The sequence below is a fragment of the Hemitrygon akajei genome, chromosome 11 (assembly GCF_048418815.1).
Source record: "Hemitrygon akajei chromosome 11, sHemAka1.3, whole genome shotgun sequence".
Taxonomy (NCBI): Eukaryota; Metazoa; Chordata; class Chondrichthyes; order Myliobatiformes; family Dasyatidae; genus Hemitrygon; species Hemitrygon akajei.
In genome coordinates, this window is record NC_133134.1 from 69144161 (window position 1) to 69167228 (window position 23068).

The 23068-nt window shown below is 42.0% G+C and overlaps 1 protein-coding gene across 8 annotated transcripts in view; it reads left to right on the forward strand.

Moving 5' to 3' along the window:
• Positions 1-23068, forward strand: part of LOC140735685 (myosin phosphatase Rho-interacting protein-like) — a 307455-nt gene that overhangs the window by 146171 nt on the left and 138216 nt on the right. For 5 of the 8 annotated variants that reach the window (XM_073061042.1, XM_073061038.1, XM_073061039.1 and 2 more), the window contains exons 6-8: positions 4868-5051; positions 11346-11481; positions 11587-11838. In XM_073061042.1, coding sequence (XP_072917143.1) covers positions 4868-5051; positions 11346-11481; positions 11587-11838 — 572 coding nt within the window. Of the gene's footprint in view, positions 1-4867; positions 5052-11345; positions 11839-23068 lie in introns of all 8 variants that reach the window. The other 3 variants (XM_073061040.1, XM_073061043.1, XM_073061044.1) reach the window with 3 other exon arrangements.

Below are 23068 nucleotides of genomic sequence, written 5' to 3' on the forward strand. Positions count from 1 at the left end.
ACCGCATAACCCTCTATTTTTCTAAGCTCCGTGTATCTATCTAAGAGTCTCTTAAAAGACCTTATTGTATCTGTCTCTACCACAGTCACTGGCAGTGCATTCCATGCACTCACCAAGTGTGAAAATCTTACCTCTAACCTACTTTGTACCTTGTACCTACTTCCAAGCATGGCTTTTCCAGATGTGAGTATATAGAGCATAGAATATAACAGAATGGTACAGGCCCTTTGGCCCACAATGTTGTCCTGGTCCTTCCTCCTACTCCAAGATCAATCTAACCCTACCCTCGTACATAACCCTCCATTTTTCTTTCATCCATGTGCCTATCTAAGAGTCTCTTAAATGTGCTTGATATATCTGCCTCTACTATCACCCCTGGCAGTGCATTCCATGCACTACTCCACTCAGTGGGGGGGAATATACTACCTCTTTCTCCAAACACTGAAAGTTATGGTCCGGTGTAATTGGCCATTTCTGTCCCGGGAGAAAGGTCTCCAGCTGTCCGCTCGATCTATGCCTCGAATCATCTTGTACACCTCTATCTAACCATCTTTAATTATCTTCTGCGAAGCCCTCACTCATTCAAACTATCCTTAGAAGACATATTCTCTAATCCAGGCAGCATGTGTTACTCTTCTCTAAAGCTTTCACACCCATTCTATCATGAGGAAATGAGAATTGAACACAGTACTTCAGATGTGGTCAAACCAAGATTTTATAGAGTTTTGGCATTACTTTGCGGTTCCTGAACTCAGTGATGAAGGCCAATACAATATATGCCTTCTTAACCACCCAATCAACTTGTACAGCTGCTTTGATGGGTCTATGGATGTGAACCTCAGGATCTCTCTGTTCCTCCACACTTTTGAGAATTCTGCCATTACGCTGTATTCTGTAGGAAGTAGATTCAGTACTTTCCACACCACTCACAGGATTGTGATTTTCCTGTTTGTTCCTATTGCCCATCTTAAGTAAAGGAATAACCAAAAAACTTTCTTCAGCTCTGAATGTAAATTGGATGCAATAATCAGTCTGAAGATAAAAGGACAGCTTTTCAAACAAACAGCGGTGGTCCACAGCACAGGGCTGACTGTTTAAGTGATGCAGTGTAAAACAATGAGGTTATATTATTTAGGCCTGTTATTTAGTTCAAGGAAGTTTGCAGACCAGTCCATCACTATCATTTAGCAAGTTAAATTGCTGATCTGTCCATAGTTGGGAGATTTGTCTATTCAGAGTCAGCCCTTGCAGCATTAATTTTGGGTATCTGGAATCTCTGTCCCCAGAAGCTTTTAGAGCACCTGTGTGAATTTCTTAGCAAAGGTATCTGAAAAAGATCGTGTGTGTGAAGTCACCAAGTAGCAAAAAAACAGTATGAATGTTACAGATAAGTCAGGCTTGTTAGGAATGGTCAAGGAATGACAAGAAGAATGGCAGAAAAATGGGATGACTAGAATCCAGTCCTCTGCCTTCGATTTCTATAATTTGTAGGCTCATTTGTCTGTAATTTATTGGTATGTCATTTTAGTTTATAGGAATTGTACCTGTGTTTTGAAAATCCTTTGTATTTTAGAAATCATTTGTAAATTTGCAAATCTTTTATCAGATAGAAATCCTCTGAGTTTTAAATACATTTTTTAGAAATTAATCTAAATTTAAACATGTATCATGAAAAATCAATTAACTATATTTAAATGACTTTGCTAGCTGAAAGCATCTCCTCCTTTGTAGGGAGAGGAGACCCACGCTCAAGTAATGGGTATTGGAAGCTTAACTTACTTTGGAGGGTAAACAATGAAGTGGTCTATCCTTCAAGGGGTAGGTGGCTACAGTACAACTTCCCTTCAGTGAGGATACCCATAGCTATCTATATTGGATAGGGCTGAAGGTCTTTGTTTGAGTTCAGAACTTTGCAGACAGCAAACCTAATGCCATCATTTTGCTTCCTGCCTGTGTCGTTGGTACCAATATGGACCACGACCTCTAGCTGCTCACCCTTTTCAGAATATCCCGTGACCACTCAGAGATATCCTTGATCCTAGCATTAGTGAGCCAACACACCATCCTGGAGTTTTGCACTCAAAAACACCTGTCTGTCTTCCTGTGTGGATGTGTGCCTATGCAAACTTACTGTACATTCCCAAACTAAAGCCCGTGGATGAACCAGGAGGACCGTAGTCTGCTGAGGGCTAGATCTGTGGCATTTAAATCTGGCAATCCAAGTCTGTATAAGAAAACCAGATATGACTTGTGAGGGCTATTTCAAGAGCCAAGAAACAATTCTGAGACATTAGAGGTGACATCAGATGCATGTCAACTCTGGCAGCTATTAATTCCTACAAAGGAAAACCCAACATTGTGAATGGCAGCGACATCTCACTACCAGATGATTTCAATGCCTTTTAATTGAAAGGGGGAATAAGATCAAAGCGATGAGGATCTATGCAGCATCCAGTGTCCCTGTGATCTGTCTTGGAGGCTGACGTCAGGCTGTCTTTCAGAGGGGTGAACCCTCACAAGACCTGATCGTGTACCTGGTAAGGCTCTGAAAACCTGTGCCAATCAAAGACATTTTTGATCTCTCACTGCTACACTTGGAAGTTCCCACCTGCTTCAAAAGGGCAGTAATTACACCAGTGCCCAAGAAAAGCAGGGTAAGCTGCTCAGCGACTATCAGCCAATGCCACTCACATCTATGGTAATGAAATGCTTTGAGTGGTTGGTTATGGCTGGAATCAACTCCTGCCTCAGGAAGGACCTGGATCCACTGAAATTTGCCTATCGCCACAATAGGTCTATACTAGAGATGAACTCAACAGCTCTCCATGCAGCCTTGGATCACCTGGACAATGCAAATAACTATGTCAGGATGCTGGTTATTGACTATAGCACAGCGTTTAATACCATTATTCTTACAGTCCTGAATGAAAAGCTACAGAACCTAGGCCTCTCTACCTCCCTCTGCAACTGGATCCTCAACTTTCTAATGGAAGACCACTATCTGTGGATTGGAAGTAACATTTCCAACTCACTGACAATGAACACTGGCGATACCACAAGGATGTGTGCTTTGCCCACTGCTTTACTCTCTCTACACCCATGACTGTGTGGCTAAGCACAGCTCAAATGCCATTTATAAATTGCTGATGGTACGCCATTGTTGGCAGAATCTCAGATGGTGACGAAAGGACATACAGAGAGTGAGATATACCTGTTAGTTGAGTGGTGTTGCAGCAATGATTTGCACTCAACATCAGCAAGATCAAAGCCGACTGGACTTCAGGAAGGGTAAGACAAGGGAATACAAACCAATCCTCATAGAGGGATCAGAAATAGAGAAAGTGAGCAATTTCAAGTTCCTGGATGTCAGCATCTCTGAGGACCTAACCTGGACACAACATATTGAAGAAGGCTATAAGGAAAGCAAGACAGAGTTTGAGGAGATTTGGTTTGTCAACTCAAACACTTGAAAACCAGATGTACTGTGGAGAACATTCTGGCTGGGTGCTATGGAAGTGGGGGGCTACTGTACAAGATCAAAATAAGTTACAGAAGCTTGTAAGATTAGTCAGCTCCATCATGGGTACCGCCTCCCTGGTATCCAAGACATCTTCAAGGAGTGGTACCTTAGGAAGGCGGCATCCATCATTAAGTATCTCCACCACCCAGGACATGCCCCCTTTACACTTACTGCTGGGAAGGAGGCTCAGGAACAGCTTCTTCCCCTCTGTCATCCAATTTCTAAATGGACATTGAACCCATGAACACTACACACTATTTTTTCATTTCTTTTATTTTGTACTACTTATTTTAACAACTATTTGAAATGCGCACGTGCGTGCACACACATACACTCACACTGGCTCATTCACACACACTCTCACTCACTCTCAGTGTGAGTGAGTGACTTAAAATTTTCCCTATATTTATTATGTATTTCATTGTACTGCTCTTGTAAAATTAGCAGATTTTACAACATATGGTGGTGATACTAAATTTGATTCTGATTAAAGAGACTCCCCCCCCCCTTCCACTATTGAATCTAAGCAATGGGTGTCGTGCCATTGAATTTCTAAGCACAAAAACTGTAATAAGAATCCATTTTTTGTGGAAATTGAATTAACTGAAAGCATATTTTTGGAAAATAACAGGAAACGTGTTTTAGTGAGCTCTTCCTGGATAAACTGAAGTGGGCTTAAACAATAGTGGGAGTGACTCTACTTGTTTTTGTATTTATAGAATATAAAAGTAGAAAAGCTTTTGACAGAATAGGTTGTCATGGTTATTATGCATAATGGCAGTCAGGTTTGAGAGTTGATATATTTAATTGATTTAAGATACTGTAGTATAAAGTTTGTTTTTTTATTGTGCCATTGCGCAGTATTTATAACGTATGCTGCTATCTGTTTCACGTTAGTTCCTTTATGCACCTTGTGGTGCATTGGGTGGTGGCCTTACTGTTTCTTCAGCATTTGTCTGATTTTTACAAGATCGAGTTGCTAGCTTGATGCTCAACGGAGCACGGATGGAAAGCGTGTTAGGAGTCGGCTGGATTCAAACCTGGGACTACTCGTCTAAAGTTTGGTCTGGTTGCCATTAAACCACTAGCCAATCTGTTGCATGAAGTGCTGTCATTTAAACCTAAAATTCTGTTTGTTTCTCAGTTCCTGTCATTTAATCAAAGGATATCAGTTGCTGAAGGCTTCCCCGTGTAAATTTGAGCTTATTTGAATTCCACTTCACAAATTATTGATAACCTTTATTAATTTAGGTACTTAACAAATCGCTTTCCTAATTTAATACAAATCAGATGATGAATTGATATTTTGTAAGTACTAAACAGACACTGTGGTCTTGCTTATTACAGGAACCTGGACCTGCTAAAGTTGCAGTTACCAGTAGCAGTATACCAAGAGATGAGAGAATTCCTAGTACCAAGTCAACACTCTGGCAAGAAGAGTTTAAAAACAAGGATCCACATGTTGCCAGTACCCTGCCAAGAAGTTCTTCACAGACCCAGTCTCTTGGATCAACAGCAATACCCAAGGAAGGTGAGAGAATACAACAGGGATTGGGCTGGGCTGGGTAAGGGCAGCGAGCTAATTTGGGATTTTAATTCTCCTATAATGCTGCTTCTGCCTGCTATTTCCTATAAATCAGCTTACTTTGTTGAAATCCACTTGTCTGGTGAAGCTGCTGGTTCCATGGTGCGGGGTGGGATCACAACACCTTCCCCCAGTTTAAGTAGCCAGTTACTACATATTTCCTGATGATTTTCTGATGTAACATTCCACTTTTTTGTCCCAACATGTTCAGAATTAAACAGAGTTTGTGTTTCGCTGTTAGGATCTATGAAATTAGAACATACTTTTTTCTCTGTCAACGTTCATTTTCATAGGAACTGCCTGACAGCAGTGGAGAGTTCTTAGTTGTGATTCAGGATGTTCCCAGAATTCGATTATTCAAAATGAAGTTGTTTACTGACATGTACCACTGACTTAAGTACACAGTTGAAGTAAAACAATCTATTTACTAATTAAAAATGAAATGTCAGAGACCTTCAGGTGGTGATTGTAAAAACGTTTAACTAGTTTTCTATGATGCAGAAGGCCATTCTGTCCATAGAGACCATGTTAGCTCCCAGCAAAGAAATCCAATTAGTCCCTTTTCCCCCTCATTTCATTGTAACTCTTGTGCTGATAGAGTAGGTGGCTACTGTAAACTCTCCCTGTTGGATGTGGGATGAAACTGGAACACCTTGAAGGAATGTGCAAACCCTACACAGACAATACACAAGGTTAGAATCAATTCCAGTCCTGGACCTGTGAGAATTGATTGTCAAACTTATTGCAATGATTTGTCAGTTTAATTTGCAATTATATTAAGAATAGAGTATAAGAGCACAGAATGGAAACAAATTTAATTCAGAAGTTGCATGAAGACAATCTGGATTGTTTTCAGATGACAATTCCAAGGTCTTTTTAGAGCAGGGGTTCCCAACCTGTTTAATGTCATGGAGCCTTACCATTAACCAAGAAGGTCTGTGGGACCCAGGTTGGGAACCCCTGTTTTAGAGTCATAGAGCACTACAGCAGAGAAACATCTAGTCCATGCCAAACTGTTATTCTGTCTAGTCACATCAATCTGTACCTGGACTATAGCTTTCCCATCCAAATAAATTTAAACTTCTCTGAAATGTGATCAAACCCACATTTGCAGCTTTGGCATATTTTATCATGTGCTTCCAAATACCCTGAAGCCACATCCTTAACAATTGATGCCAACATCTTCCCAACCACTGAGGTCAGACTAACTGGCCTATAATTTCCTTCCTTCTGCCTCAATTTGCAATTTTCCAGTCCTATGGAACAATGCCACAATCTAATGATTCTTTTGCCTCAACAATCTCTTCAACCACCTCTTTTCAAACCCTGGCATGTAGACAATCTGGTCCAGATTTTCTGGTGACTTATCTTCCTTCAGACCTTTCAGTTTCCCAAGCACCATCTTCCTTGTAATGGCAACTTCATTCACTTGTACCCACTCTTAAACTTCCGGCATACTGCTAGTGTCTTCCACGGTGAAGACGATGCAAGATACCAACTCAATTTGTCTGTCATTTCCTTGTTCTCCATTACTACCTCTTTAGCATCATTTTCCAGTCTATCAGACCATAAGACATGGAAGTAGAATTAGGCCATTCAGCCCATCAAATCTGCTCCGCCATTCCATCGTGGCCGATCCTGGAATCCACAACCTGCCCTCTTGCCATATCCTTTGATGCCATAACTGATCAGGAAACTATCAACTTCCGCTTTAAATAAACTCATGGACATGGCCTTGGCCTCCACCACAGTCTATGGCAGAACATTCCACAGATTCACTGTTCTGGCTAAAAAAAAATTCCACTCACTTACCTCTGTTCTAACAGGTCACCCCTCAATTTTGAAGGCACTCTCCAGTTCTGGATACATCCACCATAAGAAACGTCCACTTTATCTTCAGTAAGTTTCAATGAGATTCCCCACCCCACCAATATTCTTCTAAATTTCAGTGAGTGCAAGCCCAAAGCTGCCAACTGCTCCTCATATTAACCCCTTCATTCCCAGAACCATCCTCGTGAATCACCTCTGGACTCTCTCCAATGACAACACATCCTTTCTGAGATATGGGGCCCAAAACTGTTGACAATATTCCAAGTGCAGCCTGACTAGTGTCTTATAAAGGCTCAGCTTTATCTCCTTGCTTTTATATTCTATTACCCTTGAAATAAATGCTAATGTTGCATTAAGCTTCTTTACCACAGACTCAACCTGTAAATAAACCTTCTGAGGTCTTGCACGAGGACTCCCAAGTCCCTCTACACCACTGGTGTTTGAATTTTCTCCCCATTTAGATAATAGTTTTCACTTTGGTTCCTTTTACCATAATAAATGATCACACGTTTCCCAACACTGTATTCCATCTGCCACATTTTTCCCGTTCTTCCAATTTGTCTAAGTCCTGTTGCAATCACATTGCTTCCTCAGCACTATCTACTCTTCCACCCATCTTTGTATCATCCGCAAACTTTGCCACAGGACCATCAATTCCATTATCTAAATTATTGACAAACAATGTGAAATGTAGCAGTCCCAATATTTTCCCAAACTTCATCCTCAACTTCATCCTTTGTAATAGACTCCAACACTTTCCCAACCACTGAGGTTAGGCTACCTGGCCTGTAATTTCCTTTCCTTTGCCTTCCTCCCTTCTTAAAGAGTAGAGTGACATTTGCAATCTTCCAGTCCTCTGGGATAACACAAGAATCAAGTGATTCTTGAAAGATCATGACCAATGCATCTGTTATCTCTTCAGCAACCTCTGTCAGGACTCTAGGACGCAGTCCATCTGGTCCAGGTGACTTATCAACTTTAAGACCTTTGAGTTTGCCTAGCACTTTTTCCTTTGTAATGGGAATGGCACTCACTCCTGTTCCATGACACTCATGGACCTCTGGCAGACCACTAGTGTCTTCCACAGTGAAAACTGATGCAAAGTACTTATCAAATTCATCTGCCATTTCTTTGCCCCCATTACTACCTCACCAGCATCATTTTCCAGTGGTCCAATATCACCCTCACCTCTATTTCATTCTTTATGTAACTGAAAAAAAAACTTTTAGTATTGTGCTTCATATTATTGGGTGGTTTGCCCTCATGTTTCATCTTTTCCCTTCTTATAGCTTTTTGGTTGCCTTTTGTTGGATTTAAAAGCTTCCCAATCATCCATCTTCCTACTCACTTTTGCTACCTTATATGCCCTTCCCTTGGCTTTCATGAAGTCTTTAACTTACCTTGTCAGCCACAGTTGGCTACCCCTACCATTTGAGAACGACTTCTTCTGTGGAAGTATCCCAGAAACTTCAGCCATCTCTGAAGTATGAATTCAATCATATTATGATCACTGCCTCCTCAAGTTTTATTTATGCTAAGCTCCATAATACGATCTCGGTTATTACATAACATCCAATCTAAGATAGCCTTTCCCTTGGTAGGCTCAAGCACAAGCTGGTCTAAAAAGCCATCTCATGGGCATTCAACAAATTTCATCTCTTGCGATCTGACAGCAACCTGGTTTTCCCAATCCTCTTGCATATTTAAGACCCCCCCCCCCATTACAATTGTGACATTAAGGGTAATTACCCTTAATACATGCCTCTTTCAGCTCCCTTTGCAATCCCAAGCCTACATCTTGGCTACTATTTAGAGGCCTATATATGATACCCATAGTAGTTATTTTTTACCCTTGTAGTGTCTTAACTCCACCTGCAAAGACTCAACGTTCTCTGACCCTCTGTCACCTCTTTCTAAAGATGTAATTCTATCTCTTACCAACAGAGCCACACCACTGCCTGTGCTTTCCTGCTTGTCCTGTCGATACAAAGTATATCCTTTGATGTTGAGCTCCCAACTATGGCCTTCTTTCAGCCACGACTCAGTGATGCCCACAACATCATACTGACCAATCTCTAATTGTGCCACGAGTTCATCTACCTTATTCCAAATGCTATGGGCATTTAAATACAGCACCTTCATCCTGCATTCTTCACCCTTTTGAACTTTGCCTCTGTGGTACAATTGAACTCTTTGCACTATCTGCACTCGTATCCAATTATTGGCTTGTCCTTCCTTACATTCATATTACTCCCATCATCTACTTGTAAACCTGCAGGCTCATCCTCAGCTCTGTCATACTGGTTCCCATCCCCTGTCATACTAGTTTAAACCACTCCCAACAGCTCTAGTAAACCTGCCCACAAGAATATTGGTCCCCCTCTGATTTAAGTGCAACCTGTCCCTTTTGTACAAGTCACACCTCTCTCCTCTCTATTACTCTTTCGTACAGGTCACACCTCTCTCCTCTCTATTACTCTTCATGCATCTGAAGATGCATGTTTTGTCTCCTTGTATATTTTTTTCAGCATACTGTCGTATTCCATCTTTTCCCTCTATATGACTATTTTTAGTTAACTTCTGTTGAAATTTAAAGGCTTCCCAATCCTCTAACTTCCCACTAATTTTTGCTCTATTATATGCCTTCTCTTTGGCTTTTATCTTGCCCTTGAATTCCCATGACAGCCACGGTTGTGTCATCCTGCTGAGAGAATATTACTACTTCTTTGGGATATATCTATCTTGCACCTTCCAAATTGCTCCTTGAAATTCCAACCATTTGACAACTCTGCTGTCTTCCCTGCTAGTTTCCCTTTCCAATCAACTTTGGCCAACTCTTCTCTCATGCCTCTGTAATTTCCTTTACTCCACTCAAATACTGATAATTCTGACTTTAGCTTCTCCCTCTCAAGCTGCAGGGTGATTTCCATCATAATATGATCAGTGGCCTAAGCTCTGTAATCAATTCCAATTCATTGCACACCACCCAATCCAGAATAGTTGAACCCCTAGTGAGCTCAACCGTGAGCTGCTCTAAAAAGCCATCTTGTACACCTTCTACACGTTCCCCCTTGCCTTCCCTATCTGTGTCACCGGTGCCATGACATCTGGCTGCTCATCCTCCCTCTTTAGAATGCCACGGACCCGATCCGAAACATACCATCCAGGTGTCTCTTCTATGCCCATAGAATCTCGTCTTTGTTCCTCTGACTGGAATCTCCTGCAGTCCTTCTCTTGATATGTTTTCTGAGGAGCTGCAGCTCGGTTCATCTGGTGCAGATGTGGCTATCTGTGAGGCTGGAGGACTCCTAGAATTATCACATTTTACACCAAGAATATAACACAGCTCCTGGAGTCATTCTCACTGCTCTAACTGTGCCCTAACAGACACAGTGCTCGATGAAGGCTCCCCAATCAAATAAGGTGTATGTTGTGTTGACATATTAGTCGAGAGATTGAGTTCAAGAGCCGTGAGTTAATGTTGTAGCTCTATAAAACTCAGACAAACCACACTTGGAGTATTGTGTTCAGTTCTGGTTGCCTCATTATAGGTAGGATATGGGAACTTCAGAGAGAGTACAGAGGAGATTTACCAGGGTGCTTCCTGGATTAAAGAGCATGTTTTATGAAGATCAGTTGAGCAAGGTCAGGCTTTTCTCTTCGGAGCATAGGAGAATGAGAGGAGACTTGATAGAAATGTACAAGATGATAAGTTGCATAGATCAAGTAGAGAGCCAGAGACTTTATCCCAGGGTCAAAATGGCTAATGGATGAATGAAGAATGGAAGGCTAATTGGGAGGGAAGGGTCAAATTGTTCTTGGAGTAGGTTAAAGTGTTGGCAGACCATTGTGGGCTGAAGGGTCTGTAATGTGCTGTACTGTTCTATGTTCAAGTGACTTTGAGGTCTGCTAGACATTTTGAGAGACCCTGCTCTCTTTTTCAGTTCCATGCTTAGCACAGGAAATGGCTTCTGTGATCTCAAGCTCCGCCAAAAGTGTTTTTGAGTAATTCACCACCCGTATTTTAACCAACTTAAACTAGCCAGATCACTTAGTAACAGTGATATCATTAAATTTTCAAGGTTTTCTTTTAACACAAACTCATAACTAACTTTAGGCTTGAATAAAATAAACTTTCTTCTCATCCTCGTGGCCTTTGTTAATTGCTTTGCAAGAGTAACTCTTGATTGGAACTAAAGTAGAGAGCAGCACTTCACCATATAATTTACCTTCACTGGTGAGAGTGAATCATTGTTGCATTTAATTTACAGTGGCATGATGAGAATGGTTGCCTTGTTTTCAGGATAATTGTATCTTCATACACAAGTTGAGTTTATTGTCATGTGCACAGGTGCAGGTTCAATGAATATTATTCTGTTTATAAACAAGTTGTCTCCCTCCTAAACATAGCACAAGGTGTTGTTAATGGTGACGAACTGGATGGACAGGAGAAGAAACGTGTAGAGAGTGGCTACTTTTCTCTGGAGAAGCTGAAGCCTGACTCAAAGCATTTAACCTCTTCACCTAGCAGCAACACCACTGACAGGTATAGTCCCTCTGAAAGTGGCATGGTAGTCCCTTGCCACTCTAGCCTGTACAGAAATTCTTTCCTTCCTACAGGTAACCTCCTCTCCAATGGTTCTTGTATTAGCTCTTCCCAGAGCTCTTTGGACTCCGAGACCAGTGATGTTACAGTGAGCATAGGAAGCTCAGACAGCAGGCTTGGGGAACATCCAAGCCAGACCCCAGCTAAAAGGATGAAACAGAACTATGCTGCGTTTGCAGTTGTTCCCAGAGCCAGAAGGATCAGCAACAAAGAAGCCTTTCAGGTCGATGAGCAGCATTTGCAAACTTGCAGCCCTGGTAGAATGGAAGTGGACCGTTTATTTGGACGTGAAAGGAGGTAAGAAATTAAATTATTCATTGTTTCTATTAAAATTTGACTGATCTTTTTTCATGTATTCTTTAATGCACTATAGTTTCTGACACAGTTTAATCACTTGAGCCCGTTATTTTAATTTAAAGCAAAAATTAAGCTTGAAAAGACTTTGTTGCTGAAATACTGTACATCTTATTTTCAGCACATACTAAGAATATGAGTGAGACTCTGCTGTACAAAAATGTTCAAACATAGTGCTGCTCCTGTCAGATTTTGCATGTAATTTAGACTGCAGCTTGTTACAGTTTCTGTAACCTTATCGAGGCCTCCTCAGCAAGATAGTAGTTGGAATTTATCTGAGGCATCTAGTTCCCACTAAATTGGCATTTGAGATGCCTTCTCCTATTTATGTCACATCAACAACTACATTTTCACATCTACATCCCAGTTTATCTGTGTGTTAATCCATTGTTTAAAATGCACCCATTTCACCAATGTTCTACAATAGATGTGATTCTTAACCCAAAAAGTCTTAACAATGGTCCTCCCCAGCTTCTGATTTTTGAACTTGTGTACAGCCTGTACATCCCAGCAAGCGTTAAGAAGCTTACAATTTAATATCGTTAAGGCCTTGTAGAGAACTTGGAAAATTGCATATTGCATGGAAGAATAAATCTATTTTCTGAACTTGACTCTTTAACAGACCTGCAGTAGATTAAAGGTCAAGAGTTAGATTTGCCTCTGAAAACCTGTTGAGCATCAAAGGGCCTCTTGAACTGTGTACAGTGGCCTCGATGACGGTACCTTAACTTTACTCTTTAAAAACAATTTGTGTTTACTATTAAATACATGCCTGAGAGATTGGGCAAGATGGGAAACCAGCAATGGCTGGGTTTTGCAGGACATGTGATGTAAGAATTAGTACAGAAGCCCTAAACTGCTGATATGCCAGATGACAAGGATTGCTTGCAATTTGTTTTCTGGTAGTGAAGAATTTCTATTTGCTTGGCAGGTTATGCCTGATTTCTTATCCTCTGGCTGAATAATGCAGTAACTTGATTAAGCACGTGAACAACTTGAGTCTCAAAACTGTTTTAACTGCCATTAAGGAAGGATTTCTGCAAATAGAGCAACATTTTGACCTTATCTGCTTTGAAGAAATCCCCTCAGGTTATTTGAACCAAATTTCCCTCACATACTGTTTAAAGTGACTGATCATTACCAAAGATCATTAAAAAAGCTCAAAGAATTTCTCTATAAAATGTGTTTCTGCTTTTGTGCGATTTCTCCTAAATAATATGCTCATGATGAAACTGCAAACATGAGGAAATCTGCAGATGCTGGAAATTCAAACAACACCACACACAAAATGCTGGTGGAACACAGCAGGCCAGGCAGCATCTATAGGGAGAAGCACTGTCGACGTTTCGGGCCGAGACCCTTCGTCAGGACTAACCGAAAGGAAAGGTAGTAAGAGATTTGAAAGTAGTGGGGGGAGGGGGAAATGCGAAATGATAGGAGAAAACCAGAGGGGGTGGGATGAAGCTGAGAGCTGGAAAGGTGATTGGCGAAAGTGATACAGAGCTGGAGAAGGGAAAGGATCAATGGGACGGGAGGCCTCAGGAGAAAGAAGGGGGTGGGGAAGCACCAGAGGGAGATGGAGAACAGGCAAACAACTAAGTATGTCAGGGATGGGGTAAGAAGGGGAGGAGGGGCATTAGCAGAAGTTAGAGAAGTCAATGTTCATGCCATCAGGTTGGAGTCTACCCAGCCGGTATATAAGGTGTTGTTCCTCCAACCTGAGTTTGGATTCATTTTGACAGTAGAGGAGGCCATATCAGAATGGGAATGGGACGTGGAATTAAAATGTGTGGCCACTGGGAGATCCTGCTTTCTCTGGCGGACCTAGCATAGGTGTTCAGCGAAACGGTCTCCCAGTCTGCTTCGGGTCTCACCAATATATAAAAGGCCACACCGGGAGCACCGGACGCAGTATACCACGCCAGCCGACTCACAGGTGAAGTGTCGCCTCACCTGGAAGGACTGTCTGGGGCCTTGAATGGTGGTGAGGGAGGAAGTGTAAGGGCAGGTGTAGCACTTGTTCCGCTTATAAGGATAAGTGCCAGGAGGGAGATTGGTGGGAAGGGATGGGGGGGACAAGTGGACAAGGGAGTCGCGTAGGGAGCGATCCCTGCGAAAAGCAGAAAGGGGTGGGGGGGAGGGAAAGCTGTGCTTGGTAGTGGGATCCCGTTGGAGGTGGCGGAAGTTACGGAGAATTATATGTTGGACATGATGAAACTGCCTGAGTTCGTAACATTCACCAGCTTTTTCCGATCTTTTGCATCATACCAGATGGTGAAAGAACCAATTAGAATGATCTTCATGGTACACCTGTAGAAATTTGCCTAGAGTCTTTGGTGACATATCAAATCTAATGAAATATAGTCTCATTTGTGCCTTCTTTGTAATTGCATCAATATGTTGAACCCGGGATAGATATTCAAAGATGTTGACACTCAGGAACATGAAACTGCTCACCGTTTCCACTGCCGATCCCTTTATAAGGACTGGTGAATGTTCCCTTGACTTACTTTCCCTGAAGTCCATAATCCCTTCCTTGGTCTTACTGATGTTGAGTGCAAGGTTGTTGTTTATTATGATTGCTGCTTATCCACAAAGACCTTCCTTTCTATTGCCACCATGAATTTAATCAGGTTTTGTTAGTATAATAAAAATATGATTCCCAAATGCCATTCCTAAACATTGTTGTGATGGAAAATAACTGGTTCTTTGAGTCTAAACAGTAGAGGCCTGGACACACACAGTTTTAATAATAAGGAATTTATTTACAAGGGGAAGTCGGGTCAACACAAGCAACTAGAATACACAGGAAGCGGTGTGGGGACAGGGTACGGTTACACAGACAAAGAACAAGGGAAAAGTACTAAGACAACTATCCCCCTGGACCTTGGATAGCTGCGGCTCCCTTACCAGGACAAACAATAGACCTTCCCAAACATAAATCAATGCACTTACCTTCAATGAGGTGGTCTGTAAGAGAGACCGAGCCAGGCACAAGTCTCACCTTTTATAGCATGGGGCTGGGCGAGATACTCCAGTTAAGGTGACCAATAATTTAGGTGTGCATTGATTAGCTGGGAGGGACCAAATGTTGATTGGCATGTGATGTGTCATCTGACCAGCCAGGTGGCAGTGCGTCTATCACGTGGCCGGTATCTCTGGATACAAACATGGAAACTTAAGGGAAACGGAAAAGGCCAAGAGAATGAAAGAGAAATAGTGTGTCATTGACAAGATAAGAATCTACAGTCATTATTGCTTGATCTCTGAACTAAGTAGTTTGCTAGAATATTTCAGAGGGCATTTAAAAGTAAACCATATTGGTGGCGCTGGAGCTACATATAAATCAGACCAAGCTCAGCTGGTCAGAGATTTTATCTGAATGAACTTTCTCCACTTGAGGGATGTTATAAATCACAAAATATCACCCCCTTCCTCTCCGAAAACTGATCATTAGGTCAACATTGTTACTAGTCAGTGGTATTTAGGGTTACGGAAATAAGTCAAGTAGGTGCAGCTAAGGTGTATATCAGCCATCTTCTAACTGAATGGTGAACAAGCTAGAGAACTTTGTTCTCTACATAAGTTCCCACCACAGCTGGAGAATTATATCATCAGTTTTTCCTCTTAAGTGGAAAGGGAAAATTTGGAGATGATAACATAGGCAAAAATGTGCATATGCAAGGCATAAGTGGTTGCTGTAAAGGGATGGCATGGTAATGTCACAGTTAGCATATCATTGTACAGTGCCAGCGACCCAGGTTCAATTCTGCCTGTCTTTAAGGAATTTGTGTGTTCTCCCAACAACCATGTGGGTTTCATCAGGATGTTCAGGTTTCCTCCCACACTCAAAAGATGTATGAGTTAGAAGATTTATTGGTCACAAGGGGGTAAATGGGTAGTGCATGGTCGTTAGGCTGGAAGGGCCTGTTACCGTGCTATATCTTCCAATAAATAAAAGAAAGCTGAATTTGCAAATTCCTCATTCTGGCCTCAGAATTTTACAGAGGTCCATCTGTGTAAAACTAAAATAGAGCATTTCCAGTGACCTTATTCACCCAGAGGTAAGAAAATGCAATTTCTGGTATATTGAAGACCAAAAGACATGACAAGCCTATTTCATCTTTCCATCTTAAGTCTTGCTCTCAAATAGATTTAAAAGTAACCAGCAAAAACAGCACCACTTAGACACAAGGCTATTCCTATCAGTGGTGGTGGGGGTGTAATTCAAAAGAAACTGGGTAGTTAGAGCACAAAAGGAATTGGAGGAATATTTTTCTTTGCACTGTGATCTCAAATGTGCCTTTATTGGAAGCAGCAAATTTCTTGCCATGAATCCAGTAATAATGCCTGGACAGAAATATCCGATGATATTCCCTGTTCACTGAGCAAACCTATTTTGGGGAATGGAACATTGCAGTGAAAAGTTTTGACAATCATCTACTGTATGTGCTCCATCAGGCCCAGGAAATGAATTGCTAAGATGTGAAGAAAGGTTTCCTCAGCATGGGAGGGTTATCTATGAGTTTCAGCCCACCCCATTGATAAGGTAAAGAAAGATTTCTTAATGGAATCATCATGCAAATGTGCTGTCAGGTATAGCAGTCAGACACCTCTTTTCCTGGTAATAATGTGCAGCTGCCAGAACCTAGCTGGGCATCTGCAACCTTGCAAACCGAAAGGGGAATATTTATCCCGGTTTATTACAGAGATCAACTGTAGGATAGAAAACCTGTATAAAGATGGGATGGAGGCAGAGAGGGAAGCAGCTTGCAGACTGTCCAGGGTAACTGAGGCATCATTTCTGAGTACTTGTATGTTTGAGAAATCTGAAGCACTAACAGATGCTTGTGCCCGAAGTGCTGCCTACTCAGGGCTAAAAGAAAATAAGATTGAGCGTTCTTCTCCTGAGAATGGAGCTTGGGTGACATCTCTGATGTGGTGGTGGGCAGCAAACTGAGAACAGCTGTGACAGAAGCTGAAAGTGACTGTGACCTTGACTGTAGAGTAGTCCCAACACTTGCTGAGCCTTGAATTGAGACTGCAGCTCCTCAGTGCCATTGAAAACTATGTTGATGAAGTACAGCTTGATATTTACAAAAGGGGGTTAAAGGTATGTGGTGATCAATAGTATGTGTTTTTTGTAGTGTGTCAGTACCTAATGTAGGTAATGTTCAGCCTTAAGTGTGGGTAGCATGTAAGATGGGCACTGAGGCTATAGAATGCTGTGAAGAAGCCTAGCAATGTGTTCTATTTAAATACCATGTTTTCAGGAGCAACAGCATTAGTGAAAGTTTATTTCCTGACTAACCAAAGATAGTTGTTTATAGACCAGTGTGAGATGGAGACTAAATATGGGCATTTTCTAGACCAAACAAAATCCCGGTGTGAAATCAGTATAGCATTTCCTGCTGGTCTCTGAAACATTCAGCATCACGCAGTTTGTTTTTTCATTGGGTTATTCCTATTATTAACTACCCAAGCATTTTCTCCACATCAGTGTCTATGAATGGGAGCTTCAGAATCATGACCCAACAATAACAGGGGTGGTGATCAGTCTCCAAGTCTGAAAAATTTGTGCTGTCAAGGGAATGTAATTCTTGTGCTCTTGACTACCCTCTCCAATGCATTAAAATAACAGATTTAGGAGGGGCAATTGAAGATGTCTTGAGAATATATGGGCATAGAATAGATAGTTCAAATTTAATTGCCATTCAACCATACACATGTATACAGATAAATAAAACAGCGTTTCTCCAGGGCCAAGGTGCACAATGCAGTACATATAGTCACAACAAACAATATTAACACAGGCCTGAGTGGCATGGCCTGAAGATTGATGGTGCATGGGATGTTGTCCTGGAGTCACATTTCTGCAACAATAAATATGCAACAGTTCCTCTCTTTGTGCTGGTTTAATCACAGACAAAGGCAAAACTAGATTTGCAGGAGGAGGGAAACCAAGAGTGTTAGAGCAGATAGTGAGGTGGAGGAGGATAAAGGTCATGCGAGAACTGCAAGTATAGTGCATGGAGTAAAGCAGATCTAACATATAGAGAGGCTTTGAGGAAAGAAGCAGAATAAAGGGTGTAAAGCTAGTAAGGTAAAAGGGCTAAAGTGCGTGTACTTCAATGCAAGAAGCGTCAGGAACAAAGGTGATGAACTGAGAGCTTGGATACATACATGGAATTATGATGTAGTGGCCATTACAGAGACTTGGCTGGCACCAGGGCAGGAATGGATTCTCAATATTCCTGGATCTCAGTGTTTTAAAAGGGATGGGGGGAAAAAGGGGAGGAGGGGTGGCATTCCTGGTCAGGGATACTATTACAGCTACAGAAAGGGTGGGTAATGCAGAAGGATCCTCTTTTGAGTCAGTATGGGTGGAAGTCAGGAACAGGAAGGGAACAGTTACTCTATTGGGGGTATTCTGTAGACCCCCTGGTAGCAGCAGAGATACCGAGGAGCAGATTGGGAGGCAGATTTTGGAAAAGTGCAAAAATAACAGGGTTGTTATCATAGGTGATTTTAACTTCTCTAATATTGATTGGCACCTGATTAGTTCCAATGGTTTAAATGGGGCAGAGTTTGTTAAGTGTGTCCAGTACAGATTCCTGTCACAGTATGTTGACAGGCCGACTAGGGAGAATGCCATACTGGATCTAGTATTAGGTAACGAACCGGGTCAGGTCACAGATCTCTCAGTGGGTGAGCATCTGGGGGACAGTGACCACTGCTCCCTGGCCTTTAGCATTATCATGCAAAGGGATAGAATCAGAGAGGAGAGGAAAATTTTTAATTGGGGAAGGGCAAGTTATGAGGCTATAAGGCTAGAACTTGCAGGTGTGAATTGGGATGATGTATTTGCAAGGAAGTGTACTATGGATATGTAGTCAATGTTTAGCAATCTCTTACAGGATGTTAGGGATAAATTTGTCCCGGTGAGGAAGATAAAGAATGGTAGGGTGAAGGAACCATGGGTGACAAGTGAAGTGGAAAATCTAGTCAGGTGGAAGAAGGCAGCATACATGATGTTTAGGAAGCAAGGATTAGATGGGGCTATTGAGGAATATAGGGTAGCAAGAAAGCTTAAGAAGGGGCTGAAGAGAGCAAGAAGGGAGCATAATACAGGTCCCTCTATTGTGGACCTGTACTCTTCCAGGTTGAAGAAGAGGGCGGGAAACATCATAAAGGACTCCTCCCATCCTGCGCACGGACTGTTTGATCTGCTTCCGTCTGGTAGGCGCTTCAGATCCCTCCAGACTAAGACTAATAGGCATTGGAGAAGTTTTTTCCCTACTGTGGTCACTTTGCTGAACAGTTAACTGCCGGTTAACTGTTGGCTAACTATTACTTGGATTGCACTACCTGTATGTATAATCTATATTTTCATTTATATTTATCATTATTATTGTTATGAGCAGAGAGACAACATCTGCCGGAAGTAAATTCTTTGTATGTGCATAAATACTTGGCGATTAAAGACTGATTCTGATTCTGATTCTGATAAGAAGGCCTTGGCGAGTAGGGTAAAGGAAAACCCCAAGGCATTCTTCAATTATGTGAAGAACAAAAGGATGACAGGAGTGAAAGTAGGACCGATTGGAGATAAAGGTGAGAAGATGTGCCTGGAGGCTGTGAAAGTGAGCGAGGTCCTCAATGAATACTTCTCTTCTGTATTCACCAATGAAAGGGAACTTGATGATGATGATGAGGACAATATGAGTGAGGTTGATGTTCTGGATCATGTTGATATTAGGGGAGAGTAAGTGTTGGAGTTGTTAAAATACATTAGGACGGATAAGTCCCCGAGGCCTGATGGAATATTCCCCAGGCTGCTCCACGAGGCGAGGGAAGAGATTGCTGAGCCTCTGGCTAGGGTCTTTATGTCCTCGGTGTCCACAGGAATGGTACTGGTGGATTGGAGGGAGGCGAATGTTGTCCCCTTGTTCAAAAAAGGTAGTAGGGATAGTCCGGGTAATTATAGACCTATGAGCCTTGTGTCTGGTGGGAAAGCTGTTGGAAAAGATTCTTAGAGATGGGATCTGTGGGCATTTAGAGAATCATGGCCTGATCAGGGACAGTCAGCATGGCTTTGTGAAGGGCAGATCTTGTCTAACAAGCCTGATAGAGTTCTTTGAGGAGGTAACCAGGCATATAGATGAGGGTACTGCAGTGGATGTGAATGTGATCTACATGGATTTTAGTAAGGCGTTTGATAAGGTTCCACACGGTAGGCTTATTCAGAAGTCAGAAGGAATGGAATCTAGGGAGGTTTGGCCAGGTGGATTCAGAATTGGCTTGCCTGCAGAAAGCAGAGGGTCGTGGTGAGGGAGTACATTCAGATTGGAGGGTTGTGACTAGTGGTGTCCCACAAGAATCTGTTCTGGGACCCCTACTTTTCATGATTTTTATTAACGACCTGCATGTGGGGGTAGAAGGGTGGGTTGGCAAGTTTGCACACGACACAAAGGTTGGTGGTGTTGTGGATAGTGTAGAGGATTGTCGAAGATTGCAGAGAGACATTGATAGGAAGCAGAAGTGGGCTGAGAAGTGGCAGATGGAGTTCAACCCGGAGAAGCGTGAGGTGGTACACTTTGGAAAGACAAACTCCAAGACAGAGTACAAAGTAAATGGCAGGATACTTGGTGGTGTGGAGGAGCAGAGGGATCTGGGGGTACATGTCCACAGATCCCTGAAAGTTGCCTCACAGGTAGATAGGGTAGTTAAGAAAGCTTATGTGGTGTTAGCTTTCATAAGTCAAGGGATAGAGTTTAAGAGTCGCGAGGTAATGATGCAGCTCTATAAAACTCTGGTTAGGCCACACAGAGTACTGTATCCAGTTCTGGTCGCCTCACTATAGGAAAGATGTGGAAGGGGATATTAGAGCAAGGTTTTTTTACTCAGAGAGTGGTTTGTGTGTGGAATGGACTGCCTGAGTTAGTGGTGGAGGCAGATACACTAGTGAAGTTTAAGAGACTACTAGACAGATATATGAAGGAATTTAAGGTGGGGGGGATATATGGGAGGCAGGGTTTACGTGTCAGCACAACATTGTGGGCCAATGGGCCTGTACTGTGTTGTATTGTTCTGTGTTCTATAGATCAGCCTGTGTAATGCCGTGTCAGCCACAAGAGAAAGCAAACCAGCTTGTCTTCCAGGAACAAACCCCGGAGAGCAGTACCAACAGGAGGGATCAACACCCAACTCAGCATATCCAGTGCACCCACCGTGCCCCTGTTCTCTCCCACATCACCTTCAATGCCTCCTCCCTCGGATGTCTCTAACAGGTGACGCCGCAGTACAAGGTCTTGGTCCGTACAACAACAGTAGCCATGAAGGTCTCCCGCCGTTGGTTCAGCATTGAACCGGGCTTGGAGTATTTTATGTTACCAATGTCCAACAGGGTCTTGCGATCACAAGAACATTTAATAAAATATTTGCACCATTTGTTAGACTGTGCACCGTTTCTGACACCACCTTCCCTGTGTAACTGTAGCAGGCGACAACATTGTATGCAATAAGCCTATTCTGCACAGTTCTTCTGATCCAACAGAATCAATAAACTCATTGGTAAGGTCAGTGAGTTTGTGGGGGTGGAACTGGACTCTCTGATGGTGGTGTCTGAAAAGAAGATGCTGTCCAAGTTGCATGCCATCTTGGACAATGTCTCCCATCCACTCCATAATGTACTGGTTAGGCACAGGAGTACATTCAGCCAGAGACTCATTCCACTGAGATTAAACACTGAGCGTATAGGAAGTCATTCCTGCCTGTGGCCATCAAACTTTACAACTCCTCCCTCGGAGTGTCAGACACCCTGAGCCAATAGGCTGGTCCTGGACTTATTTCCACTTGGAATAATTTACTTATTATTATTTAATAATTTATGGTTTTATATTGGTATGTTTCTACACTGTTCTTGGTTGGTGCGACTGTAACGAAACCCAATTTCCCTCGGGATCAATAAAGTATGTCTGTCTGTCTATCCAGCAATTCACTAGTGAGGTAAACTTGCAGTACTTGCTGTTCTTAGTATACAGCACTGTCCTTGTGATCATAAGAAAGACATAAAGGATGAGCAGTTACATCATTGGTTGAAACAAGTGCACCATGATCTTACTGGAATTCCACATTGCAGTGATGGTGTGCTGGCCTCAGTATCAAAAAAAGACAACATCTACATTCCCTTTGTTAAAATACTTGTAATTCTTAAATGTAGCAATGGAAGAGGCATTGTGGTACATACACAGCATTAAGATCTAGTCTGGCAATGCAGGTTTTGAACAGTGGTTAAGCAGGGAAGCTGACTTTAAACAGTGGATTATCTCTGTGGTCTACCTTCCTCTTTACGTATGTTGCTCTGATTGTAATTGGTGAGAAAAAAAATGTTAACATTGAATCCACTTCAATTAGGAATGTAATCAAAATGTACTTGGTTCACAAAAATATACAACAAAAATATGGACCTCTTTCAGAAATCTGTGGAATTGCTGGATAGCTTGGCTTAAGATATATTGTAGGTGAGGCATTTTTAGATTCTTGTATCACTCAATCAGTTCTAGGGAAGGTGCAGCCTGTATAGGCTGCATGGCTTTCACCTGAACTAGAAGCATTCCAGTGACCTTGCATGGAACGTTTGCTTCTGCTGTTGAAACTGATTTGGCAGGGATTGGGAATACAGAATAGGAGTACAAAATGCTGGATTCCATCTATTTCAACATGAAGAGTCTGATAAATAGGACAGATGAACTGAGGATGTTACTGAGCAAATGGCATTAGAATATTATTATTGCTGTTGTTGAAAAGATGGCAGGAATGACAACTCATTAACCCAGGGTATAAAGCTTCAGGTGTGAGTGGTGAGATGATGAATCTCTCAGATGGAGACGAGAAACAAAAAAGGGGTTGAGCACTTTGCCCTTAAATATAGACAAATCATAGGTGAAGTAATAAAGATGGGGAACACTTGAAACACCATAGCCTAGAGGATTTGGGGCCGACTGTTGAAAATAGAAATTAATATAGATAGATATTTGATGACACGAATGGATTTGATGGGCTTAGAGACAGATGTATAACCGATTCTGTACATTACAAAGGTGCTGCATATTGCAACCATGATATAGTGATGGGAGGGTACTAGTTATCTACAAGTCTAAGTTCAAGTGGA